Source organism: Sciurus vulgaris, assembly GCF_902686455.1.
Source record: "Sciurus vulgaris genome assembly, chromosome: 18".
Taxonomy (NCBI): domain Eukaryota; kingdom Metazoa; phylum Chordata; class Mammalia; order Rodentia; family Sciuridae; genus Sciurus; species Sciurus vulgaris.
Window position 1 is genome coordinate 15,531,635 of NC_136479.1, and position 21,470 is coordinate 15,553,104.

Consider the following 21,470-nt stretch of genomic DNA (forward strand, 5'->3'; position numbering starts at 1 on the left):
AGCACAAAGGCCCCTGTCCAGACAGCCTGATAAACAGATTCTGGCTAATCTGGAGCATGAAGATGCCCTGCCAGGAGGAGTATGGGCAGAAAAACAAAGCAGGGTAACATGCTGTGTTTTCAGTTGGCTTATCTGATAACCAGCCTTGGAATGGGGTTGGGAGGTGGATTCAGACAGGCTCTTTGGCAGAACAGGGACAACAAAGCTCTGCTAGTGATTCAGGGGGCCTGGGGAAAGCATCTCTGCATCTGCTTCCCCATCTGTACATTCAGATTGGAGTAGATGATTCCTAATGGCCCTTTCAACACTGACAATGTAGTGGACAAGTGTAGATTTAGCCTTCTACCGGCCCAGTCCTCCCTCTCTTTGTCATCTCATGTGATCAAATGGGTTGACTCCACACCTGACTTCAAGGGAGGGGCGCGTGACTCAGAACTGAATAACAAGGGCATCAGATTCTCCCAGATAACACAATCATCCAGGGACAGGTACACAAAGAGTGTATTCCATCTCTTATGGCTATGATGTTAAGCTCAGGAATGAGCTCATGACCTAGACGGCTTAAGTCTCAGGGCTGGGACTTTTAACTGTGAATGAAGAGAATATTTGTGCTTGAGTCAATAAAGAGGGCAAAGTATAATACAGAGGGCAAAGTATAATTCAGAAGCCATTGGCAGCTGTCCTGTTATACAGCAGAGAACACACAAGATAAGAAAACAGAATGGAGGGATGCAGAGAACAAGACTGGTTCCTGACCACCCTTGAAGCCTGTGTATGCACCACCATAGCTGGAACCAGTTACCTGTTAACTTCTTAGTTACAAGAGCCAATAACTTCCATTCCCCATTCATTTCACTGAAGAGAGACTGCATCGTGGTCTGCACTATCTGTTACCAAAGGATTCTGACCTACATAGAAATGCCATCGTTTCTTTACATTTTAAGACAGACACGAAGGGTTACCCAGCATATGATTCCATTTATAATATCTTTCCATAAAAGGCAAATCCACAGAGGTAAATCCAAAGTGGTTTCTGGGGACTGGGGAAATAGATAATGACACTAATGAGCACTAGGATTCTTTTGGGGTGATGAAAATATTCTGAAATTAAATAGTGGGGATGGTCGCTCAACTCTATAAATATAATAAAAAAAGACTGAATTGCACACTTTAAAATAGTATGTGATGAGTTGTATTTCAACTAAAAAACAGAAAAAAATTGTCATTACAGTCATTGAAGTCCCTCCAGGGAGTGAATGGACACTGATCGTCCTCATTTCCTCACCATGAGGAATAGAAGCTACTAAAGCAAACACTGCAGAATTGGAAAATGCTTTATTTGGGGGGAATACAAAGTTAGTGAAATACAAGGGACGGGGAATGCTATGATAACCTGGAATAACAGAAGGAACGGTTACTAGTGTTGCTTTCCAACTACAAACATGAATGGGGACCTCAGTATTTAAAGTAGAACATAATAAGCACAAGCTATGAGTCACTGGGGACTGGGTTCCCTTATTCGATCTAGAAATTATGAAACAACCAGAGGCAACAACCCTCCGGCTGTAGCATCCATCTCAGAATTCCTTAGTTTCATTTAGCAGACGACCAGGAGTCATATACTAGTTTGGCTGCAACCATGTCTTCCACTGCCATTCCTGGAAGGAACAGAAATTCGATTCACCTTTGGTCAGAACAATACCCAAAACAACCCAGGCCCTGTGATTGGCAGTCTTCTAATAATATTGTGCATGCTACTAATGCCCATCAGGGTAACAGGGACTGCTACCAGAGGTGAGTTCAGGCTTGTGTGTTCCTGCAAAGGGAGGTCAAGGCAAGATACTAAGCCTGAAATGCCCAAATGTTGTGTCCAACAAGGCCTAGTTCAGGGGTCAGCCTACTTTCAGTAAAGTCAGTGGTAAATATTTTCAGCTCTGTGGGCCACATGGTCTCTGTCACAAGTTAATGCTGCCCTCACAGTGGAAAAGCAGCCACAGATGATAGGTCAGTCCATGGGCTGCCTGCATTCCAATAAAACTATAAAAACTCAAATTTGAATTTCTGTCATTTTCATGTGTCATGAAATATTATTCTTTTGGTTTTTTTCCTCCTAATCATTTGAAAATATAAAAACCATTTCTAACTCATGGGTCCTACAGAAACAGGTGCTTGGCCAAGATTGGCCCACAGACGGTAGTTGCAGACCTCTGGTCTAGTTCAACCCTGCATCTTTAGCATCTCCCCTTTGTCTTGTTTAGGTTGAGCATCCCTAACCTGAAACTCTGAAACTTTTTGAAGATCAATTTTGAAGCATTACAGATTTCAGATGTTCAGATCAGGGATGCTCAATCAGTACAGCCTGTTAAAATATTCTAAAATTGGAAATACTTCTGGTCCCAAGCATTTTGGATAAGGGATACTTGATCTGTAATTCTGAATGTATACCTTAACCTTTGCACCCAGCATGGATGCATAAATGTGTTTAAGATGTACCTGTCAGATAAAAAGATGTGCCAACAAACCAATCCCCAAAAGGTAGAAAACAGATACTGCTCAAAATGGGAGTAAAGGTTTCTGCAGCATTTGGCCTCCTTAAGGAGGCTTGCTGGCCTCTGGTCTACTATGAAGTCTGAAACTTTCAAACCCAACTAGATCAGAGGGATGTCTCTGAACCAAGTTCTGCATAAATGTTATATTGCCTTTTTGCCTGTCTTCAAGTGCCTAAGAGATTTTTTAAAAAATATTTAACAACTGGCAAGGCATGGCTACTAAACCATGGCATGGCTGCTGTGTGGCCAGAGCCCTCTTTACGCTCTGTCAAGCATTTGTCATGAAGTATGGAAGGTCCTGAGAGAGAGGCACTCTTGAGGTTCTCAAGATAGCAACTATATACTAACAAATTTGAGTAATTCAGTTTTGTAGGCCTATTGGTTGAATGTCAGTTCTGTTCCCATGTACTTCCATTTTCTTAAATCAGGTAGAGTGGAAGAGGTGAGCCCAGGGGCCCAGAGGTGGGCCACTGGGAGCCCAGTCTTGTTGGGTTTCTACCCATACCAGCCCAGGTGGCTTATGGCTCCCATGAACTACATCCTCCGAGCAGCAAGGAGGAGGGACAGGAGGGAGGGACCGAGGAGGTATCAGGCTCAACTTCCTGTCTGAATCTCTTTCAGGCTGGGTCTCCCAGTCATTTATCATCTTATCTGCTTTTCCTGCCTCCACCTCTGAAAGCTGTCTTCTGAATTCATTTAGATCTAAGTCTGAATGACTTACTGCCGACACTTGCTGAGCATAAATGGGTTTCCAAGTACATCCCACTTAATCCTCATAAGGACTCATGAAAACAGGTGCTGAAGAGCATGTGGCTCAGAGATGTCAGGACAAGGACCTCCAGTGTATGGCAGAGAAGGGACTCCAACCCAGGACTTTCCAATTGCAGAGTTCATGGGTTTAGCCACTGCATTGAGATGTGTAAATAACTGACCGGAATGATGGACGTGACAGTGATTCAGCTCCAGGGCCTGGTGACTCATTTCTCTTTGCCCCACTTGGTAAGCCTGCCTCTGCCCTGGCTGGACCAGTGCCCAGGGAGCAATGGACCTTACCCAAAGACTTGAACACGGTGGTCTTCTCACAGTGGGCTGGCTTCACTCCCCTCAGTACTTCCCCCAGCTCAGCGAAGATCTCGGCCTGAGAAACAAACACACACCAACTGAGGGAAGAAGCCAGAGTCTGCTCAGGGTTGGCTGCAAGGGCTAAACTTGATAAAAGGCCATCTGGAAACTGGATGATATCAGAAAGGATGCTGTCCCCTGAAATCTTTTCTGATGTCATGAATGCAGACAGCTGAGTTTGCACGGAGGGGGCGGGCCTGCCGGGTCCCCGTGTCAGAGAGGAAACAGATGTGTCTTGATCTGAACATGCCTTTTGGCAGCCCCACCTCTTGCTTCTATATTCTGATTATAAGGGAGAAAGGCAGCCCAAAGGGGGTCAACCATAGTCCTATTGTCCTGGCCACACTGGGAAGCTTTCCAGGATGCAACAGGCTCCCATCTCTCAATCCCAATGCCTTATAAGACAGTCCAATGGAAAAACCCCTCAAGCTTCTCTCTCAGCAGAGGGGACAATAAAACACATGCCATCACCATAATGGCCATATTTTTCTGGACTGGGATTACAAAGAGTTACACGATGTTTAGGAACTTCTTCCTACCAGGAAGTGAGTTGACCAAGGTCTGGAAGAGGATAAACTGAAGGGGAAGTTAGGGAAAACCTGGTATCCAGTCCAGGCCAGCCAGCAGCTGTGCCAGGCAGGACAGGAGGCTCACCCCCGATAACAGGACATCTCCCGACTCCTTCAGAGCGGCCTCCTGGGAATCCACGTATAGCACCGCCTGCTTCATGAGTTCATCATCCAGCTCACGCCAGTCAGGTCTGCTGGCTCCGATAGCTACGAGGCAGCAAGACAAAACCTCAGCCCACAAGAGTCCCAGGGGATACTGGGTAGGGACACGAAATGGGAGAGAGTTGAACAAAGGACATGTGGGGATATTCAGACTTGGAAAACCATCTCACCTCCCTAGGCCAAACAGCCCCACCCAATTGGTAAGACCAAATATTATTAAAAATAATTCCTTCCATGTTTCCCCTTTCTGTTTCATACCCTACCTTATTCCTAAAAGATTTTGAGGTTACATAGCATTCATTTATTGGGTACTTGCTGTGGGATGTCTTACGAATACTATTTATGGTCCTTAAAGTACACTTCAATGTGTGATTGCCATTTAACAGACACTCAGATTGAGGCTTTGAGAAGTGACTATTAAGGTTACATCTCATCCTGAATCCAGGTTTCAGAGAGGGTCATGGTTTACACTTAAGAGACTCTTATCAGAAGCTATGGTGTCCTTACAAAAACCTTGAAATCAAGCCATTCCTTAGAGCTTATTCACACCCACACTCCTTATCTTCTGCCTGTTTAGTTTCCACTCCTTGTTCCCAAATGCTTTTCTCTGAACTCATGAGAAAATAGCCCAGTGTCAAGGTCACAGGGAAGCCCCAACAGAAAGAAGGCTGACTCCTTCCTGGCCTTGAGCATTCACCTCCTCCACAGAGCCCAGGACCAGAACAATGAATCCAGTAGATCATGCCTCCTGCCTTGGGGACATAAGATAATGCAGAGGCTGCAACCAAATGCCTGCAGAGCCAAGCAGGTAATGGAAAGGAGCAGAGCTGATGGAGAAACCAGATCGGAAATGGTGGAGGCCACGGAGCACAGAAGGGAGCTGGCCTTCTCAAGAGGACGGTCATTGTTCAGTTCCAGCTAACTGCTGCCATGTATGGATACTTGTCACTGTTACCAGATATTCCCAGAGAGAGAGAGAGAGAAAGAGAGAGAGAGAGAGAAGAAATCTCTTTGCAAGTGTTATTTCTTGATTTCTCTATGGTCCAAACAAAACATGCTGGCTGGATCCAGCTCAGGGCAGTTAGTCTCTGAAAACTGCTATGAAATCTTTTCCAAATATAAGGCGGCCTTTAAAATGTTTTCTTGTGCTGCCATCCAGTTTTCTCAACTTGTTCTCCTACTCCTGTTCTCCCTCACTCGAATTTCCAGAGAGAGTAGTATAAAAATGTCCATCTCAAAAGTCGTTTGAGCGGGGAGTTCTATAGAACAAAGGCACTAGCTAATGAAGCTCGTAAATAAATCATAAGCTGGTGGGAAAAAAATCTCGTTTTCTCAGGCCACCCCCGGCTGCACTGTTGCCCTCAGCTCCCGCTGGCCCGTGAGCAGGGTGAGTTCTCAGAAGGTTGTCTGAGGCCACTTAGGCGGATGGAGGTGGGCCAGGCAGCCAAGGAGGGGCCCAACTCAGAAAAACTAAGGGCTAGAAAGACTGAGGGTCAGAAGACTGGCCGGTGGAGTGGGAGACAGGGGGCTGCAAGCATTGGGGAGGATGGAATCAGGCCTCCTCTCAGCTGAGCTGTAAACCAAATCTGTTGGTGATTCCCTGTTTTCTGCAACGGGCAAACTTTCCTTAAGTGTACTTGATGCTCTGTGAACACAGATAGCAATTTTGTCCCTAGGCCAGGGAAACAGAAGAGATACCTTGACTCCAAATCAAGTCAGCCCTTCCTGGAGGGAGGCTCGAAGTGAGAGAGGGATCCAGTACAAGGAGTTCTCCACTGTTGGCGTTGAGGATGAGGACAGTGCAAGGTCCTTAGGAACCAAAAGCCTCGTTCTACAACACAAGGGACTGAACACTGATGCAACGATGTGGTCCTTAGGAGAACCCTGGACACTTGATGAGATTACAGCCTAGAAATCACCTGGTTTCATCCTGCGAGACTTCTGAGCAGGGGACCCAGCTAACCCATGCCCAGACTCCAAACCACAGAAATTGTGGGGTGATAGTTCAAAGTTTAAAAAAAAAAAAAAATCAAGTCAGTTCTGCTGGAGATTCAGCCAAGAACTGGTTCCTCTTGATTTTCCAAGTCCTTCCAGAAGAGGTTTTAGTTTCCAAAAACCAAGCCCTGGTCCACCTCTTACCTACTCTCTGGACCCACCTCCTAACGCCCGTCCAACACAAGCCGAGACCCTGATTTTACTGTGACCTGTTCCTCAAACATGCCATGATCACTCTCTCGCCACTGGGGTCTCTGCGGTCACTGTCATCTGCCTCCAGTGCCTTTCCTTCAGCTCCTGGCATGGCTGGCTCTTCATCATCATTCAAGTTACAACTCAAAAACTGGCTCCTTAGAGAACCGTTCGGACAACCCTATGGATGGGACCTACCTCCACGTCCGCCCTCTGTTTCCAGTCAAGTTCTATCACGGTCCTGTCTCCTTCAGAGGCTCATCTTTAGCAGCCGCGCTCTGTGTTTACTTGTTTGTCGCCAATCTTTCCTCATTAGAATGTAACCACCGGGAAAGCAGTGACCTTGAGTGCCTGCTCTATTGTGGCATCCCCAGCATGGTAGAGATTCAATAACCTCTTAGGAATGGATGCATATCATCTGACTTGGCTCCTGCCTGCTCATCTGCCCCAGTGTACACAACTGGTGGCTTCTGAGTCTACATCACTGTGTGTGTCACTAAAACATGGAGCACTGGTGCCATTTTCTGACTGGCTTATCAGAAGCCAGTCTTTTTTGAGGGGTGGGTGGGTGCCGGGGAGTGAACCCAGGGGTGCTTAACACTGAACTACATTCCTAACCCTTTTTTTATTTTTTATTTTTGAGACAGGGTTTTGCTAAATTGCTTAGGGTCTCACTAAGTTGCTGAGGCTGGCTTTGAACTTGTGATCCTCTTGCCTCACCCTCCTGAGTTGCATGTGCCATGGTACCTGGCTCAATCTTATTAAAAGACAATGGAGCATTGTTTAAGAGCTTGGACTCTAAGGACAGACTTGCCTTACCTCAAATCCCAACCCTGCCACCAACTACCACTGAGCTTTGGGCAAATTACTGAATCTCTCCAAGCCTTGGTTTACCCCACCTGTAAGGGGGTCATGATAATTATGGTTACTACCTCATGAGGTTGCTGTAAAGATTAAATAACATAATAAAAAATTTAGAACAGCACCTGCAATTGTTAAGTATTTGATGTAGACCAGCTCTTGTTGTAACCTCCAAGACCATTTAAAGATCTTCAGAGGTCACAGGTATCCTCATGCTTAAAATCCTCTTCCCTCCTGCATCCCATCACACGTATTAAAAAGCATTCACATGTCTTTTATACTATAATTTGTTTGAAAAGTTGTATAGTTTTGTGTTAAAAAGTAAATAATTTCCTTTTGGCCTTGGGATTTAAACTTCATCATATTTAAGAATGAAGCTGTGCTTGACCATTCACCACAATATTACATTTTATAGAACATTATTAGTGAAATATTTGCAATTTTCTTTTCTCATATATATATATATGTGTGTGTGTGTGTGTGTGTGTGTATTTTTTTTTTTTTTTTATTCAGTACTGGGGATTGAACCTAGAGTACTCTTCTACTGAGCTACATACCCAGTCCTTTTTTTTTTTTTTTTTTTTTAATTTTGAGACAGAGTCTCACTAAATTGCCCAGGTTGGATCTCTAGTAATAAGAGAAATGCAAATCAAAACTACCCTAAGATTTCATCTCACCCCAATTAGAATGGCGATTATCAAGAACACAAGCAACAATAGGTGTTGGCAAGGATGTGGGGAAAAAGGGACACTCATACATTGCTGGTGGGGTTGCAAATTAGTGCAGCCACTCTGGAAAGCAGTGTGGAGATTCCTCAGAAAGCTTGGAATAGAACCACCATTTGACCCAGCTATCCCACTCCTTGGCCTATACCCAAAGGACTTAAAATCAGCATTACTACAGAGATACAGCCACATCAATGTTCATAGCTGCTCAATTCACCATAGCCAGATTGTGGAACCAACCTAGATGCCCTTCAGTTGATGAATGGATAAAGAAACTGTGGCATATATATACAATGGAATATTACTCCGCCATGAAGAATGATAAAATTATGGCATTTGCAGGCAAATGGATGAAATTGGAGGATACCATGCTAAGTGAGATAAGCCAATCTCAAAAAACTAAAGGACGAATGATCTTGCTGATAAGCGGATGAGGACATATAATGGGGGGTAAGAGGGGTTAGCGTTAGGGTTAGGGTTAGGTTTTGGGTTAGGGATAAGGAGAGTGGTAAGAATGGAGGAAGGAAGGACTGTATAGAGGGAAAAGAGGGGTGGGAGGGGTGGGGGGGAAGGGGAAAAAATAACAGAATGAATCAAACAATATTGCCCTATGTAAATTTATGATTTTTAATTTAAAAAAATTGCCCAGGTTGGCCTCACACTATGTGGTCCTCTTGCCTCAGCCTCCTGAGTTGCTGGGATTACAGAAGTGCACCACCTTGCTTAGGTTCCTTTTCATACTTTGAGATATAAGATTTCCAAAGGCTCGCATGTTTCTGAGGCCCTTATAAAGTTTGGGCATTCTGCATAATGAGGAAACCAGTCCTGCCTATGGGGCCCTGGAATCCAGTCTAAGGAGGAGTCTTGGCCAAACCCTACCCATGGCTCATGGAACCCCTCTGCTTACCATTGATGTGAGCCCCAGTCTTCACCCATTCACCAAACAAAATGGGTTCTGTTGCCATGGTGACTGTAATGATCACATCAGCACCTGTCACAGCCTCCTGCACCGATGAGCAGACTCGGACCTCTCCTTGCACTGTGTTTGCAAACTTCTCTGCATTTTCTTTGGTGCGGTTCCATATCCTTACCTTCATTGGGGTACCAAGAGGGACAATGGTGTCATTTCTTGTCTACTTACGTTACACTGTGTCCAGAGGCACCAAAGGGAAGTTGAACCACTCTAGGACTAAACCATTCCCTATGGAGAATGGACATCTGGTCAAGGACAAGCATCAATCTGAACAGATACCTGGCCAGATGACTGAAAGTGAGTTTTATCTCATCCTGTAAAGAGGATGGAAATTTTCTAGTTGTAGGTGAGGACACACAGCCTCAGTAGCTTAATAGGTACTAGACAGTTTACCAATCAGCAGAATGAGTTCTGGAGCCAGGCAGGATTGGAATCCATCCTTGCTTTGTCACTTACTGCTGCTGAAATGACTCTACTTCATTCAGCCTTAGTTTTCATGTCTGTCAAATGGAAATGGTAACTTGGCAAAGTCAGTACTGAACGCACGCTTTATGTCTGAGACCTTGTAAAGGAGTCATTGTTGGGTGTGAGATTCATACAAGGAATATTTGTGGCAGTGCTTTGCATGGAATAACTTGATCTCCGAAAGTATGGAGTGATGAAAGATCCAAAGGGTTTGAAGGTGAATGGAGTAGCTGATAAGAAGGCCAAGAGTAGGAGCTGGAATCAGGATCCTGGGAGGTGCTGAGGTGGGTTCAAGGATATTATTGACATAACCAGGGACTTGCTGGCTTGTTAACAAGTCTGGACGTTTGGATCTGGGGTTCTGAGCCTTCAACTAAAAATAAGGCCTAAAGAATCTCTCACAAGCAAATACAGTAAATACAGAAATAAACTTTAAGAAAGTTCATCAACCAAGGAGAAACACAATACACAGTCCAAAGCAAACAGCCAATCATGTCACTCCTCTTGATAGAGAACTTGAAAAATATCAGATAATTAGATAATTTGGAAAAGTGATGTTAGAGCATTTGACAAAAAGACAGGATTAAACTGAATGTCTGACATGATTAAAACTATGAAAGAATTTAAAAAAAAAATTAATTGCTTGTTTTGTAAATAGATGAAAGGACAGTTTCAGTTTCCTTTTATTTCCTTCCTTAAATAATACCTCTTCTTTGGGAAGAAAATTCATTTAAAAAATTTTAAATTCAGACTTTAAATCTGTTTCATCTCTCTCATACATAAAATAAAATAAAAATAGCATCATGTTATCTGCATCTGTAAAGGTACCAAAGGGAATTTCACCTTTGTGTACATGTAGAAGAAAGGAAGTTTAGGGGAGTAGAGGAGGGAGAAGAGAAGGAAGGAGGATGAGAGGGAAAGGTGGGGAGGGGATTGAAATCAAATTCCTTGCATGTGTGATTTTGTCAAAAAGGATCCAAATATTATGTATGATTATAATGCTCTAATAAAAATGTAAAAAAAAAAAAATAGCATCGAACGTTCTCAGTAGGAAGCATGAGCTTTCACAGGGGAAAGGTGGGCCAATATACAGACTGCAGGAGGATGCTGTGGCTTCCTGCTTGCCTAGCCTCATCCCTGGTTCCTGGATTCATAGCCCTGGATTTTTGAAAACTCCTAGAGTCTCCTAAGAAAAAGCACAGAGAGGGCCTGAAAGGGCCATCCATATACAAGAAGTAGAATCCTTTAACCGAGCAGGCTTGCTGCATCCCTGTAACTGAGAAACTGACAGGAGGTTAGCAGACCTTCCTTGGATACTTCACTTCCTTCACCTCCATCAGAACTTTCTGGGGAAGGCATTAAGGTAAAGAATTGTCTAGATTGGACTATTAACCTAACTATGTCACAGTAACTCATGCTGCAGTGAAGGAGTACAGACAAAGGTCACTGGCCACTGCCTCTCCACTTCCCTCCTCCCTAGTCCCCTACCCGGACTTACCTCCTTAAAAGAGAATTGCTCTGTGAAGATCTCATAATGGCTGTAGGCCTGGACGCCAGCCCCAAGGATGCACAGCACATCACTGTTGGGTGGTTTCAAAAACTAGGGGAGAAATGAGGTGGAAGAGGTCAAGGAAGACACTGGCAGCCAGGTGAAAACAAATACTATTTGAATATCAGGTGACTTCTGCTCTATCTTCAGGAGCTTGCAGGCAATCTCAGAGCTGTCATTTTGTGTTTCAGTTTCCTCTCTGTTAAGTGAGGAGGAAAGAAAGTATCTTCATCGAGCACCTAACATATGCCAATATTTTACCCTCACGATCTCACGTAGTCTGGAGAAGGATCCTATGAGCTGGAGACTCCTATTGTTGTGTTTTTGGTTTCTTTTTAACAGATAAGGAGATTGAGGTCCAGAGAGGTTAAATAACTTGTTCAGGAGTCTAACACTACTAAATACCCCAGTGGAGTTCCAAAAGCACATCTTCCCACAGCCAAGTTCTTTCTCTTGTGCTACATCCTCTCAGGTACATGCTAAGAGACTCCTACTTCTCTAAGGCCTGAGCGGTTCTAAGAGCTACCTGGAATCCCTTAGGCTATGCTTTCCAACTTCTCAGCTGTGTTTGTTAGGCCCACTCTCTTTTATCCTTTCACTGCCTCTATATAATGAGGGTGGCAGGGTGGGGAGTGAGAGAAGAATAGAGGAACTTTACGTAGAAGGAAATGAGGGGGGTATGAAAGCTTGTGGAATGAGACAGACATCATGACCCTATGTACATGTATGATCACATGAATGGTGTGAATCTACATCATGCATAACCATAGAAACGAAATGATGTACCCCATATGTGTACAATGAATCAAAATGCAGTCTGTAAAAAATTAAATAATAAATAATTTTTTAAAAAGATGAATACAAAGTTAGTATTTATGATAGGTCCTGATAGCATCTATGTGTACGTGTGTCTATCGGAGAGTAGGATTTTGTGATCGAGTCCTCTCCAGTGAAGTCCTTCTGACTTCCCTGATAGAATCACTACTTCAAAATATGTGTTTAGAAATTCATTTTCAAAATTTACTTTCTTATACTGGTCTTTAAGGCCTGTATTACTCAGTTTTCCTCTATGCTGTGAATAAATGACCTGACCAGAACAATTGTAGAGGGGGAAAAGTTTGTTTGAGGACTCATGGTTTCAGAGGTCCTAGTCCACAGAAGGCCAGCTCCATTCCTCAGCGACTGACATGAGGCTGAACATCATGGTGGAAGAGTGTGGCATCATCGGGAAGCAGAGAGAGAGAAAGTCTCCACTCTCCAGATACAAACATACCCCAAAGCCACGCCTCAATTCCCACCTCCTCCAGCCACACCCCACCACTTCAGTTACCACTCAGTTAATCCCTATCAGGGCATTAAGTCACCGAATAGGTTAAGACTCTTACAACCCAATCATTTCTCCTCTGAACCTTCCTGCATTGTCACATATAAGCTTTTGGGGGACATCGCATCCAAACCATGACAAGCCCCATGAGGACAGAGTTAGTCTTATTGGAATACAAATGGTGCATGCAGGATGTGGTGGCTTATGCCTATTATCCCAGCAACTCAGGAGGCTGAGGCAGGAGGAAACAGTTTTAGGAATTTAGCAAAACCCTATCTCAAAATAAGAAAAAATTAAAAAATAGAAAGGGGTGGAGGTGTAGCTCAGTGGTAAAGTGCTCCTGGGTTCAATCCTCAGCACTGCCCCTGCCCCATAAGGGTAGATGCCTATTATGACCTACAAGAAATAGAACAGGGTTTCTCTATCTCGGCACTACAGAAATTTGGGTTGGGTCATTCTTCATTGGTAAGGGGGCTGTACTGTACATACTAGGATACTACAGAGCACACCTGGTTTCTATCCATTAGATACCAGTAGCACCTCCATCTCTTTCCCTTTCATTATGACAACCCAAAGTGTCTCCAAATATTGCTAAATGTTTCTGTGGCAGATGGTAAAGTCCTCCTCCACTGTGAAAAAGACAACCCCTGGCTTCTCAGGCCATGTGTATTAAGTAAGACCCTCATTGGCCTTTTCTCTATTTCATTTAGTAAAAATTGAGTTTTTTTGTGTCTGCCCATTATTATAATGCTACTTGCTAAAATTCTAGAGTATAACCTTAAAGGCAAAAAGTCTTAAGTGAAAAATCTTAACTGAATTCCTAGCAAAAATTTTAAAAAGTCTCAGGACATTAGGATATTCTTTCCCTATCTGCAGGAGAGATACCTTTCCGTGTTCAAAGAATCTTGAGCTGAAATGTTTCAAAATGATAAGATCCACAAGACTAATAATCCTATGCTCTTATCCAATAAATAGAATTAGGTAATATTACCATGTTTTTCTGTTCATTGCCAATATGAATCTAATTTTGGAAAGTGCACTTGAGCTTCAGAAATTGTCAGTGTCTGGTAAAAGTAACTTTCAACCTCTGAAACTGAATCTGCAATTCTGATTGACTGCCTTACTTGATAATTTGTTTCCCTGGTAATAATGTTATGATTGACATCTGTGAAAGGATATAAATGTTCATAAGATTTATTAAGTCATAATAGGATTAGTGGCATTTCATTCTTTCCCATAACCATGTAATTAAGAACATGTATAGGAATCTGCTAGATTTTTCATTTAACCAAAGCTTGCAAGTCCATGTTTCATCTGCACTCTCTAAAATCATATATTACCTAGCCCTCCCCTCTAAGTCCCTCTCCTGTCATGCTCCCCTGAACCTCCTGTCTTCCAGCTGTAAGTGCATGTGCCTCCTTTAACCCCAGGGCCTTTGCACAGTTTCTTTCCTCCTCCTGAAATGTTTTCCTTCTACCTCTCATGAGTAACTCTTATTACTCCAAATTTTGATGCAAGATTCATGACACCGGAAAAGCATTCCCAAAATCTACAGACTAGATTTAAGGCACTTCTTTTACTCTCATAGCAGTTATCAGGATTATAATTTCAGTGTGATCTGTAGATTGATATCCTGTCTTCCCCCACTGGGCCCTTCACTCCATGAATGGCAGGCACTGTATCTGGTTCTGCTCACCCTTATTTGCCTCATTCTCCTCACAGAGCCTGGCATCTGGTGGACTCTAACTATTTGTTGAAAAAAAAAAAGCACGCAAGGGATACATCCATCGATGTGTTATCGCCCTGAGAAAGCACGTCAGTGTCCTTGACTCAGGCATGTGAAACCCAAACACAAAGAAGTTATTGTGTCCATGGATCCTATACTTTTCTTCCTCCACCCCAAAGCTGAAAATGAGAGAACAGTGCACAAGAAAATATCCTACTCTCAACAGAGCCAAAAGTAAAATAGACCCTTTATTCCTCATTGAAATAACCAGCTAAGCTCCTGGGAATAAAGCTATGAGTTTCAGCCTAAACTCTGAAGCATCAACCAAGGTTTCTCAACTGTTCTGGGAGTGCAGGTTTTTATTAATGCAGTCAAGCACAGTGTTCTGTGTAAAATGAGATCAATAATACTTGCTCTGCCCTCCTCAAAATCCAGGTAAGGGGTTGGAAGCTATTTTGAAAAAGACTGAAATGTAAGGCAGTAAGACTCCTGTTTCTAAATCACCAGCAAACCTATCTCAAGGAGTCTCTTGATTATTTGGATCTGAGTTGGCTCTGGATGTAATCAAAAGCCAGTTCATGGAGGTGTGTTCTGTGGTCTGCTCCCTTCCCATACAATTACCAGATTAATCCTCATGTCCTTCCCTTCCTTTAATATATTCAGAAAACCTTAATGTGCAATCTGAACACCTGGCCTTGGTTGCTCCAACTGCCCCAGGGACACGTTTCCATTACTTTCTCAGTATCCTTCTCCATTAAACATGAACGCTTCCAGACCACAACTGTTCCCATAGACACCTCATTTTCTAACCCTCCTCTTCTTAACTCTAACCTCTAAAAATACATTTTTTTGTGTGGGATACCTCCATGCTGCTTAGAAACATCATCACCTGTCACCTGTTGTTCCCTCTGCCTGGAGGTCTCCTCCACACTTTTGCATGGGTCACTCACTCACCACTTTGAGTCTTAACTCAAATATCACTCCTTCAGTGAGATCTTTTCCAGATAATTTAAAATGTCACCTTTTCCCCAATACTCTTGATGCTGCTTTATTTTCACCTTTCCAATATACTAAGGGATTTCTGGGGTGGTTTGTTTTATTTTTTTAGGATTGTAAACACAGTAGTAATTACTTATTAATCAACAAATATTAATTGCACAATGTTATTAATTAATGATTACTGATGCAATTCATTATTAAACCCAAAAGGCTTTTTTCTGTTGTTTATTTTTTTAAGCAAATCATACTCTGTGTTTTACTTTTCATTTTTATTTTGTTGTTTATCTCCTCTGTGTGCATCACTCAGTTTTGTTCACTGCTGGTTCCTCAACAGTTAGAAAAGTGCTTGGCAGCCAGGTGTGGTGGTTCACACCTGTAATCCCAGGAGCTCAGGAGGCTGAGGCAGGAGGATCATGGGTTCAAAGCCGGTCTCAGCAACTGAGTAAAGCCCTAAGCAACTTAGTGAGACCCTGCCTCTAAATAAAATATACAAAGGGCTGGGGATGTGATTCAGTGGTTAAGTGCCCCTGGGTTCAATCTCCAGTACTGAAAAAAAAAATTGTCTAGCATGTGATAGCAGCTCAGTCAACACTGGATGAATACAAAGTGTGGTTCTGCTACTGATACCATACTGTCTTACTAGGGTTAATGTGGCACAGAGGTAAGAAGGTAGTCCTAGGAGTTAGGCCTGGATTTATCATTTATTAGCTGTATGATCCAGGGCAACTCACAGAACCTCTCTGAGCAACTCTTCCTGGCAAATGGAAACAATAAAATCTACTCTGTGAAGTGGATGGGAATTATGCATGTGAGGTATTTGGAATCTGGTCATGCAGCTGATAATCTGGTGAATCATTGTGCCAATATCTCATATTTGGCATATGAAGTTCCAGCTATGTCCAAAGGAAGATCAGAATACATTCCTTATTCTCCGTTACTCTCTCAAGATTGAAGCACCCAACCCCACCCATCAATTCACCTTGATAGCATAGCCAGTCACTCATCTTACCTTGGTGGCGATGGCAGATACTGCAGCTGTTCTCTTTTCAGTGATGACATTTCCATCTATGACCTTGGAGGAAGTAGAGACCGTGAATAAGGGGCACCCCTCTCCACTACTCAAACTGAGAGAAGCAGCTTTGAAAGAGTAGCCCTAAGAAGTACGAAAGTATCCTACAGAGGGTGGGGACTTATGTCAGAGTGGGATTGAATTCTTCCACTATGAGACACGGAACTTTGAACAAACATTTTAATCCCTAAGCATTGGTTTTGTCACCTGTAAAAACAAAGATAATACCAAACTTTCAGAGGGTGACTGAAGGATTAAAAGCATTAGTGTATAGAAAAACTTCTAGCACATGGTGAGTTCTTAACAACTGACAGTCTTGTTTTCTTGCTGGGGGATTTTCAAAACACCAAACTGAGGAGGAACTTGGGGGGTAAGATTGTTATTTCACATCTGGCAGGGGCCAAGAACGCCACATCAGTGGGTCTCCATTCCATATGCTTATGTGGGGAGCCTTGTAAAGATACTATTCCCAGATACCACCTTTAGATGAACTGAATCTGAATCTTGGGGTGCGAACATAGCTCAGAGGTAGAGTATATGCCTAGCCTCTAGGCCCTGTGTTTACTTCCTAGCACTGTAAAAAATAGAACAAAACAACGCCCTCCTCCCCAAACCTAAAAAGCCTGAATTTCTAGGGGTGGGACCCAGACATCTTCATTTTCAAAAGCTCCCTGGGTGATTCTCATGCACAGTTAGGACTGAGCATCATGCCTGGCTAATAACTATCTTTTGCATTGACCTCCACTTTATGAGTTATCTATCTTAGCTGACCCTCAAAAGGCAGGCATCATTATTCTCATTTTCCAGGTGAAGACAGAATCGCATAGTAAACTGCGCAGATGCAGCAAGCATCTAGGCCCTGCCATACAGTTTCAAAGGCCTCGGTCTCCCGTTCCGTGGGAACCACTGTTGCAGGTAGATAGTATAGATGTCATCGCCACTGATTCTCCACCTAGGGAAGTGAATAGTCGAGAGTCCCTGGGGAGCCAGAAATTCAGGGAGAAGGAAAGAGTTTAAGAGCCAGTTAGAGGACACTCAGTATAAGCTCCACAGTCAGTCAGATAGACTTAGGAGTGATTTCTGGGTCTTTCACTAACCAGTTGTGTGACCTCATGCAAAGCTGCTCTATTAACCTGAGCCTCAGAGACATCAAGAGAAATCGGGCGGGGGGGGGGGGGGGCGAGGAATTAAAAACTCCCAAGGAGGAATTGTCAGAATTGAATGTAACCAATATCTTCTGCCTGGCAGATGATAAGAGCTCAATTAAGGCAGTTAAAAAGGCAGTAGAGTATAGAGTTAAGACAGGACAGGTCATGGGCTTAGACTGAAGTCTTGCCATGCTACTTACTAGCTACTTAAATCTGGGTAAGTTGGGCACAGTTGCTCTATGACTCAAGTTTTTTCATCCACAAAGTGGGGGTAATATTACCTACTTCACAGACCGTTTTGAATATTAAGAGGGTTAATACACATGAAGGGTTTAGAACAGGACCTGACACATTAAAAACTGCAATAAATGTGAGCTACTGCTACTTTTTGATACTATGGTTACACATTAAAACAGGTTACTGTGTATCCCTCAGAAGAGACTTCCAAGGGATTAGTGAACACCGCTTTTTTCCCATGTTGATAGGGATTCAGTAAATAAATATTTCCTCAGCTACTGGGTTAGCTCAAGCTGTGTATTTGAGGTATCTGAGCAGATAAGAAGATGTACAAGAATGAGGACATTATTATTTCTGTACTGTCACACCCTGGAAGCAGCAGTGAGCTGGGTTATGAACCCTCAGGCAGTTGGACAAACAGTCACACAGTTACAAGTAACCCTCTCTGTGGTGAGTATCCATCCATTCACCGGTAGAGGGGACTCGAAGTCATAACCAGAATGTCTCCCACTCATGCAGAACTAACTTTTGAGGTAGCTCTGGACTCAGGGGCCCCAGTTCCACCCCAGGAAAAAGAGTTGCTCACCGCCAGCAGGGTGCCATTGGTTGGCTCAAAGAGTAACACAATTGCCTGGTGCGAGGGGACACAGGATTTGGTGCTGTGGCCCTCATAGAAGGTGACCAACTTGGTGGTTAGGGCATCCTCTGCTGCACTGTAGACAGGCATGACACCCAGGAAACTACAAGGAGAGAGAGGGCAGCTTCAAATTCTTCCCATCAACACTGGGGTCTCCTATAAAGTCCCCATCTGCTTTCTTTCTGCTATCTACACCACAGCCCCACCGCCCGACCCCGACCCTCATTACTTCTACCCTTTGCTCCTTCCCTTTTGCACAAAGACACAAAGCTCAGTGTGTTCAAGGCCCTGACTCTGGATCAGAAAACAACTCCAGCTCCGTGTATGCTTGGGTAAATTAGTTAACCTCTCAGTCTGTTTTCCCCATCAATACCTACCGATGTAGAGACTGTGGAACGAAACACCTGTAAAGCGCCCACTTAACACGGAGGTTAGCGCGCTAGTGGAGGCTGTCATTAGCTTTGATTAAGCACGTCCTCCTTTTCCTTCTCCCACAGCATCCCTTCCCTTCCTCCTGGTCCTCCTCTTCAGTTTCTCCGGACCCTTGTCCCGGTCTTCCTCACTCACCCCCTGTGCTTGGCCACCGGTACCACGGTGCGCACGGGCTGCACGACTCCTCCGTCCGGGCCGCTGGAGAAGTTGGCCAAAGCCGCCTCCAGAGGCGGAATGAGGAGGCTGGAGCTGCGGAGGTGCTCCTGCACCTCGGCGGCGCTCAGGAACGCGGGCGCCCGGCTCATCTCGCCGCCTGCCTTCTAACCTCAGCCCAGCACGGATGCCCAGGTTCCTCCCGCAGCGCGCTATAAGAGCTTGCCCGCTGGGCTGCGGTGCCGCCTACTGGGCACCCGCCTGCCTCCGGGGGCCGGGCAACGTCGCCCCGCCCAAGCTTGTCTCCGCCCCGCCACCCCAAGGGCGGGAGAGGGGCGTGCGCCCCACGGTTGGAAGTCGCGTCAGGCCAGGAGTTCGAATTCCTGGGTCTGCTTTCTTAATTCCTGTGATTAGCTCTAGCTACAGTCCTGGCAAGAGGTGTTAGTGAGGACTTTGGCACCCCACCTGCCCTCCTCCCCACCAACTCCGCAAAGGAGATGCGGAGATGGGGCACGCGGTGGCGGGGATCCCTTGTGTCTTAAATTATCACCTGCTGCTAGATCTGGGATGAAAGGAGACAGGATTATTAAGTATTTTCCTATCAATTCTGTCCCCATCTGGAGTCTTCAATCCCAATCTCCCTCCCACCCACACTCCTGGATTCCTGGCTATTGATCGCTTTAAGTGCATAACCCTCTTGTCTCTCAGGTTAACTTATCAAATTCACCTTTACCTTCAAAGGGGAAAGTTCCCAAGGCAAGGTGTAATGACCTCCCTTCACACAGAGGCAAAATGCAGAGTTTTTTGTTTTATTTCCCCCAAGGAGTTCACATTGTACTTAAGAGGACAGTAAGTACTCTGGAGGGAAACCAATGATTCATAGCAGTAAACCCTAGCTACTAAACTAGTGATAGGGAAAGTATTTTGGGTAATTCAAAGAAAAGAGATTATTTTGACTTGGAGTGGTTAGATAAAGGTGTCATGAAAAAGCAGGAGAAACCAAGGCTTGGAATGACAATAATGACAACACTTATGATCACTTATAGGTCATTGATATGTGCTAGTACAGCACCGTGCACTTTACTGCATTATTTCACTTAATTATGCAATAATCTCCAGGTATGTAGATGGTGTCGTGAGCCTTACTGTCCATTTTAGGCTCTGAGAAGGGAAGGGATCTGTCCAAGTTCACCCAGCAAGTTAGCAGAAGAGATGGGCTTTGTCTTTGGAATTAGATTCCAGATCGATACTCCTGACCATTAACCTGCTCTGGCAGAGAAGGAGGAAGAGGGAATTTCAGGCCAGGTGAAGCCCAGGTGTGGAGGGAATGTTGTCCAGTCCTTGGAGACAGTCAGTTGCCAGATGAGTTGGGCTGGAACTAGGGGTTAATGTCCGGAGTATCAGGAGATAAAACTGGGATCGCTTCTTGGAGTCAAGTGGCTAAGAGGGTGTGATTCTTTGCAAAGAAATTACATGCTTGGAAAGATTAAGTATTTAGAATGCAAATGTTTAGGGTGATACAGATGAGCAAGAGTGGCATGGGGAAAATAGTAAGTACAATTTCTTGGTATTTTGGTTGGGAGCCACATGGGGCATTTCTTAGGAAACGGCCACATCATAATAAAAGAGAGCAAATGATTAAAGGATGAAAATATGTACCAATGAAGTGAGGAATCGTATATAATGCATTTAGCACAGTGTTTGGTACAGAGTAGCCATGTGATAACCAAGTTTCTTAAGTAGTATTACCAAAGAGAGAGTGAGGGGCTGAGGGAGAAGTGTCCACAGAAACAGATGGGAAAAGCTGGTTTTTACACAATTTGGTTTCTTCAGTTGGCCACCTCTAGAAACCAGAGCTGCTAGGTTTACAGAATGTTATGGCCCCTTATGTGTATTGTTATGATTATTATTATGTAACATTTACTGGATTCTAAAAAACACAGGGTATAAAGAAAATATAGTTTTGTCTGTCATTCTTGAGAAGAAGGCAAAATAAAAGGAAACCAAATAGTCATCAACCAAAAGAGAGGTATGAAATAGGAAAACCACCTATTTATTTGCTTCCATTGTGAATTAAGGAATTTAGCCTTGCTGAAGAAAAAGCTTAATATTTGATTCTAGTAAGTCCAGCAGGAACAGGACTACTCTGTAAATCACCTTCCTTATGAAGTTTTAGATGATCTCACCCAGGTCTTCAGTTAAGTATAAGTGAGAAAATTTGTCTTAAATTTATTCAGTTAGGACTAGAGACACAGAGAACTAACTGTCCTGAGGTTTCAGAGCCTTTTCAAAATGCAAATTATGCACTATCTCTGTTGTGGGTCAGGTGTGCCTAGGTGTAAAACCTAGGCAGGTAGAAGAGAATTCTTGGTTGGCTACGGAATGCCAAGAGTCCAACTGTCAGTTTTCATGAAAGCTCTTAAAACTTCACAATATCTCTTTTATTATTTACTTACTCTGTTTCATTAAAAATTATAGTGCCCTCTTTAGCTTCAGGTGAAGCAAAGTAAACATGCCACTATAGATTAATGACCTACTTCAATCATTTCCAATTTGTATCAGAATAAATGCATAACTCCCCCC

General features: G+C 43.8%; 2 protein-coding genes across 2 annotated transcripts in view; both read right to left on the bottom strand.

The window, feature by feature from the left end:
• Positions 1-21,470, bottom strand: part of DNAH3 (dynein axonemal heavy chain 3) — a 463,090-nt gene that overhangs the window by 270,815 nt on the left and 170,805 nt on the right. The gene's annotated exons all lie outside the window — the stretch shown is intronic.
• Positions 1,321-19,130, bottom strand: CRYM (crystallin mu). The gene is made up of 8 exons (XM_079120041.1): positions 18,870-19,130; positions 18,252-18,405; positions 16,221-16,283; positions 11,112-11,213; positions 9,083-9,266; positions 4,326-4,447; positions 3,603-3,687; positions 1,321-1,658 (listed from the first exon to the last, which is right to left on the bottom strand). Exons 1-8 carry the CDS (start codon positions 19,037-19,039, stop codon positions 1,594-1,596), a joined length of 945 nt encoding a protein of 314 aa, XP_078976167.1. The 5' UTR covers positions 19,040-19,130; the 3' UTR covers positions 1,321-1,593.

Coding starts and splice junctions, on each gene's coding strand:
- CRYM (XM_079120041.1), bottom strand. CDS start 19,039: ATGAGCCGGGCGCCCGCGTTCCTGAGCGCCGCCGAGGTGCAGGAGCAC. Junction 11,214..16,220: donor TATCTGCCATCGCCACCAAG/GTAAGATGAGTG, acceptor TTTCTCCCCTAG/TTTTTGAAACCACCCAACAG. Junction 1,659..3,602: donor CACCGTGTTCAAGTCTTTGG/GTAAGGTCCATT, acceptor TGTTCCTTCCAG/GAATGGCAGTGGAAGACATG.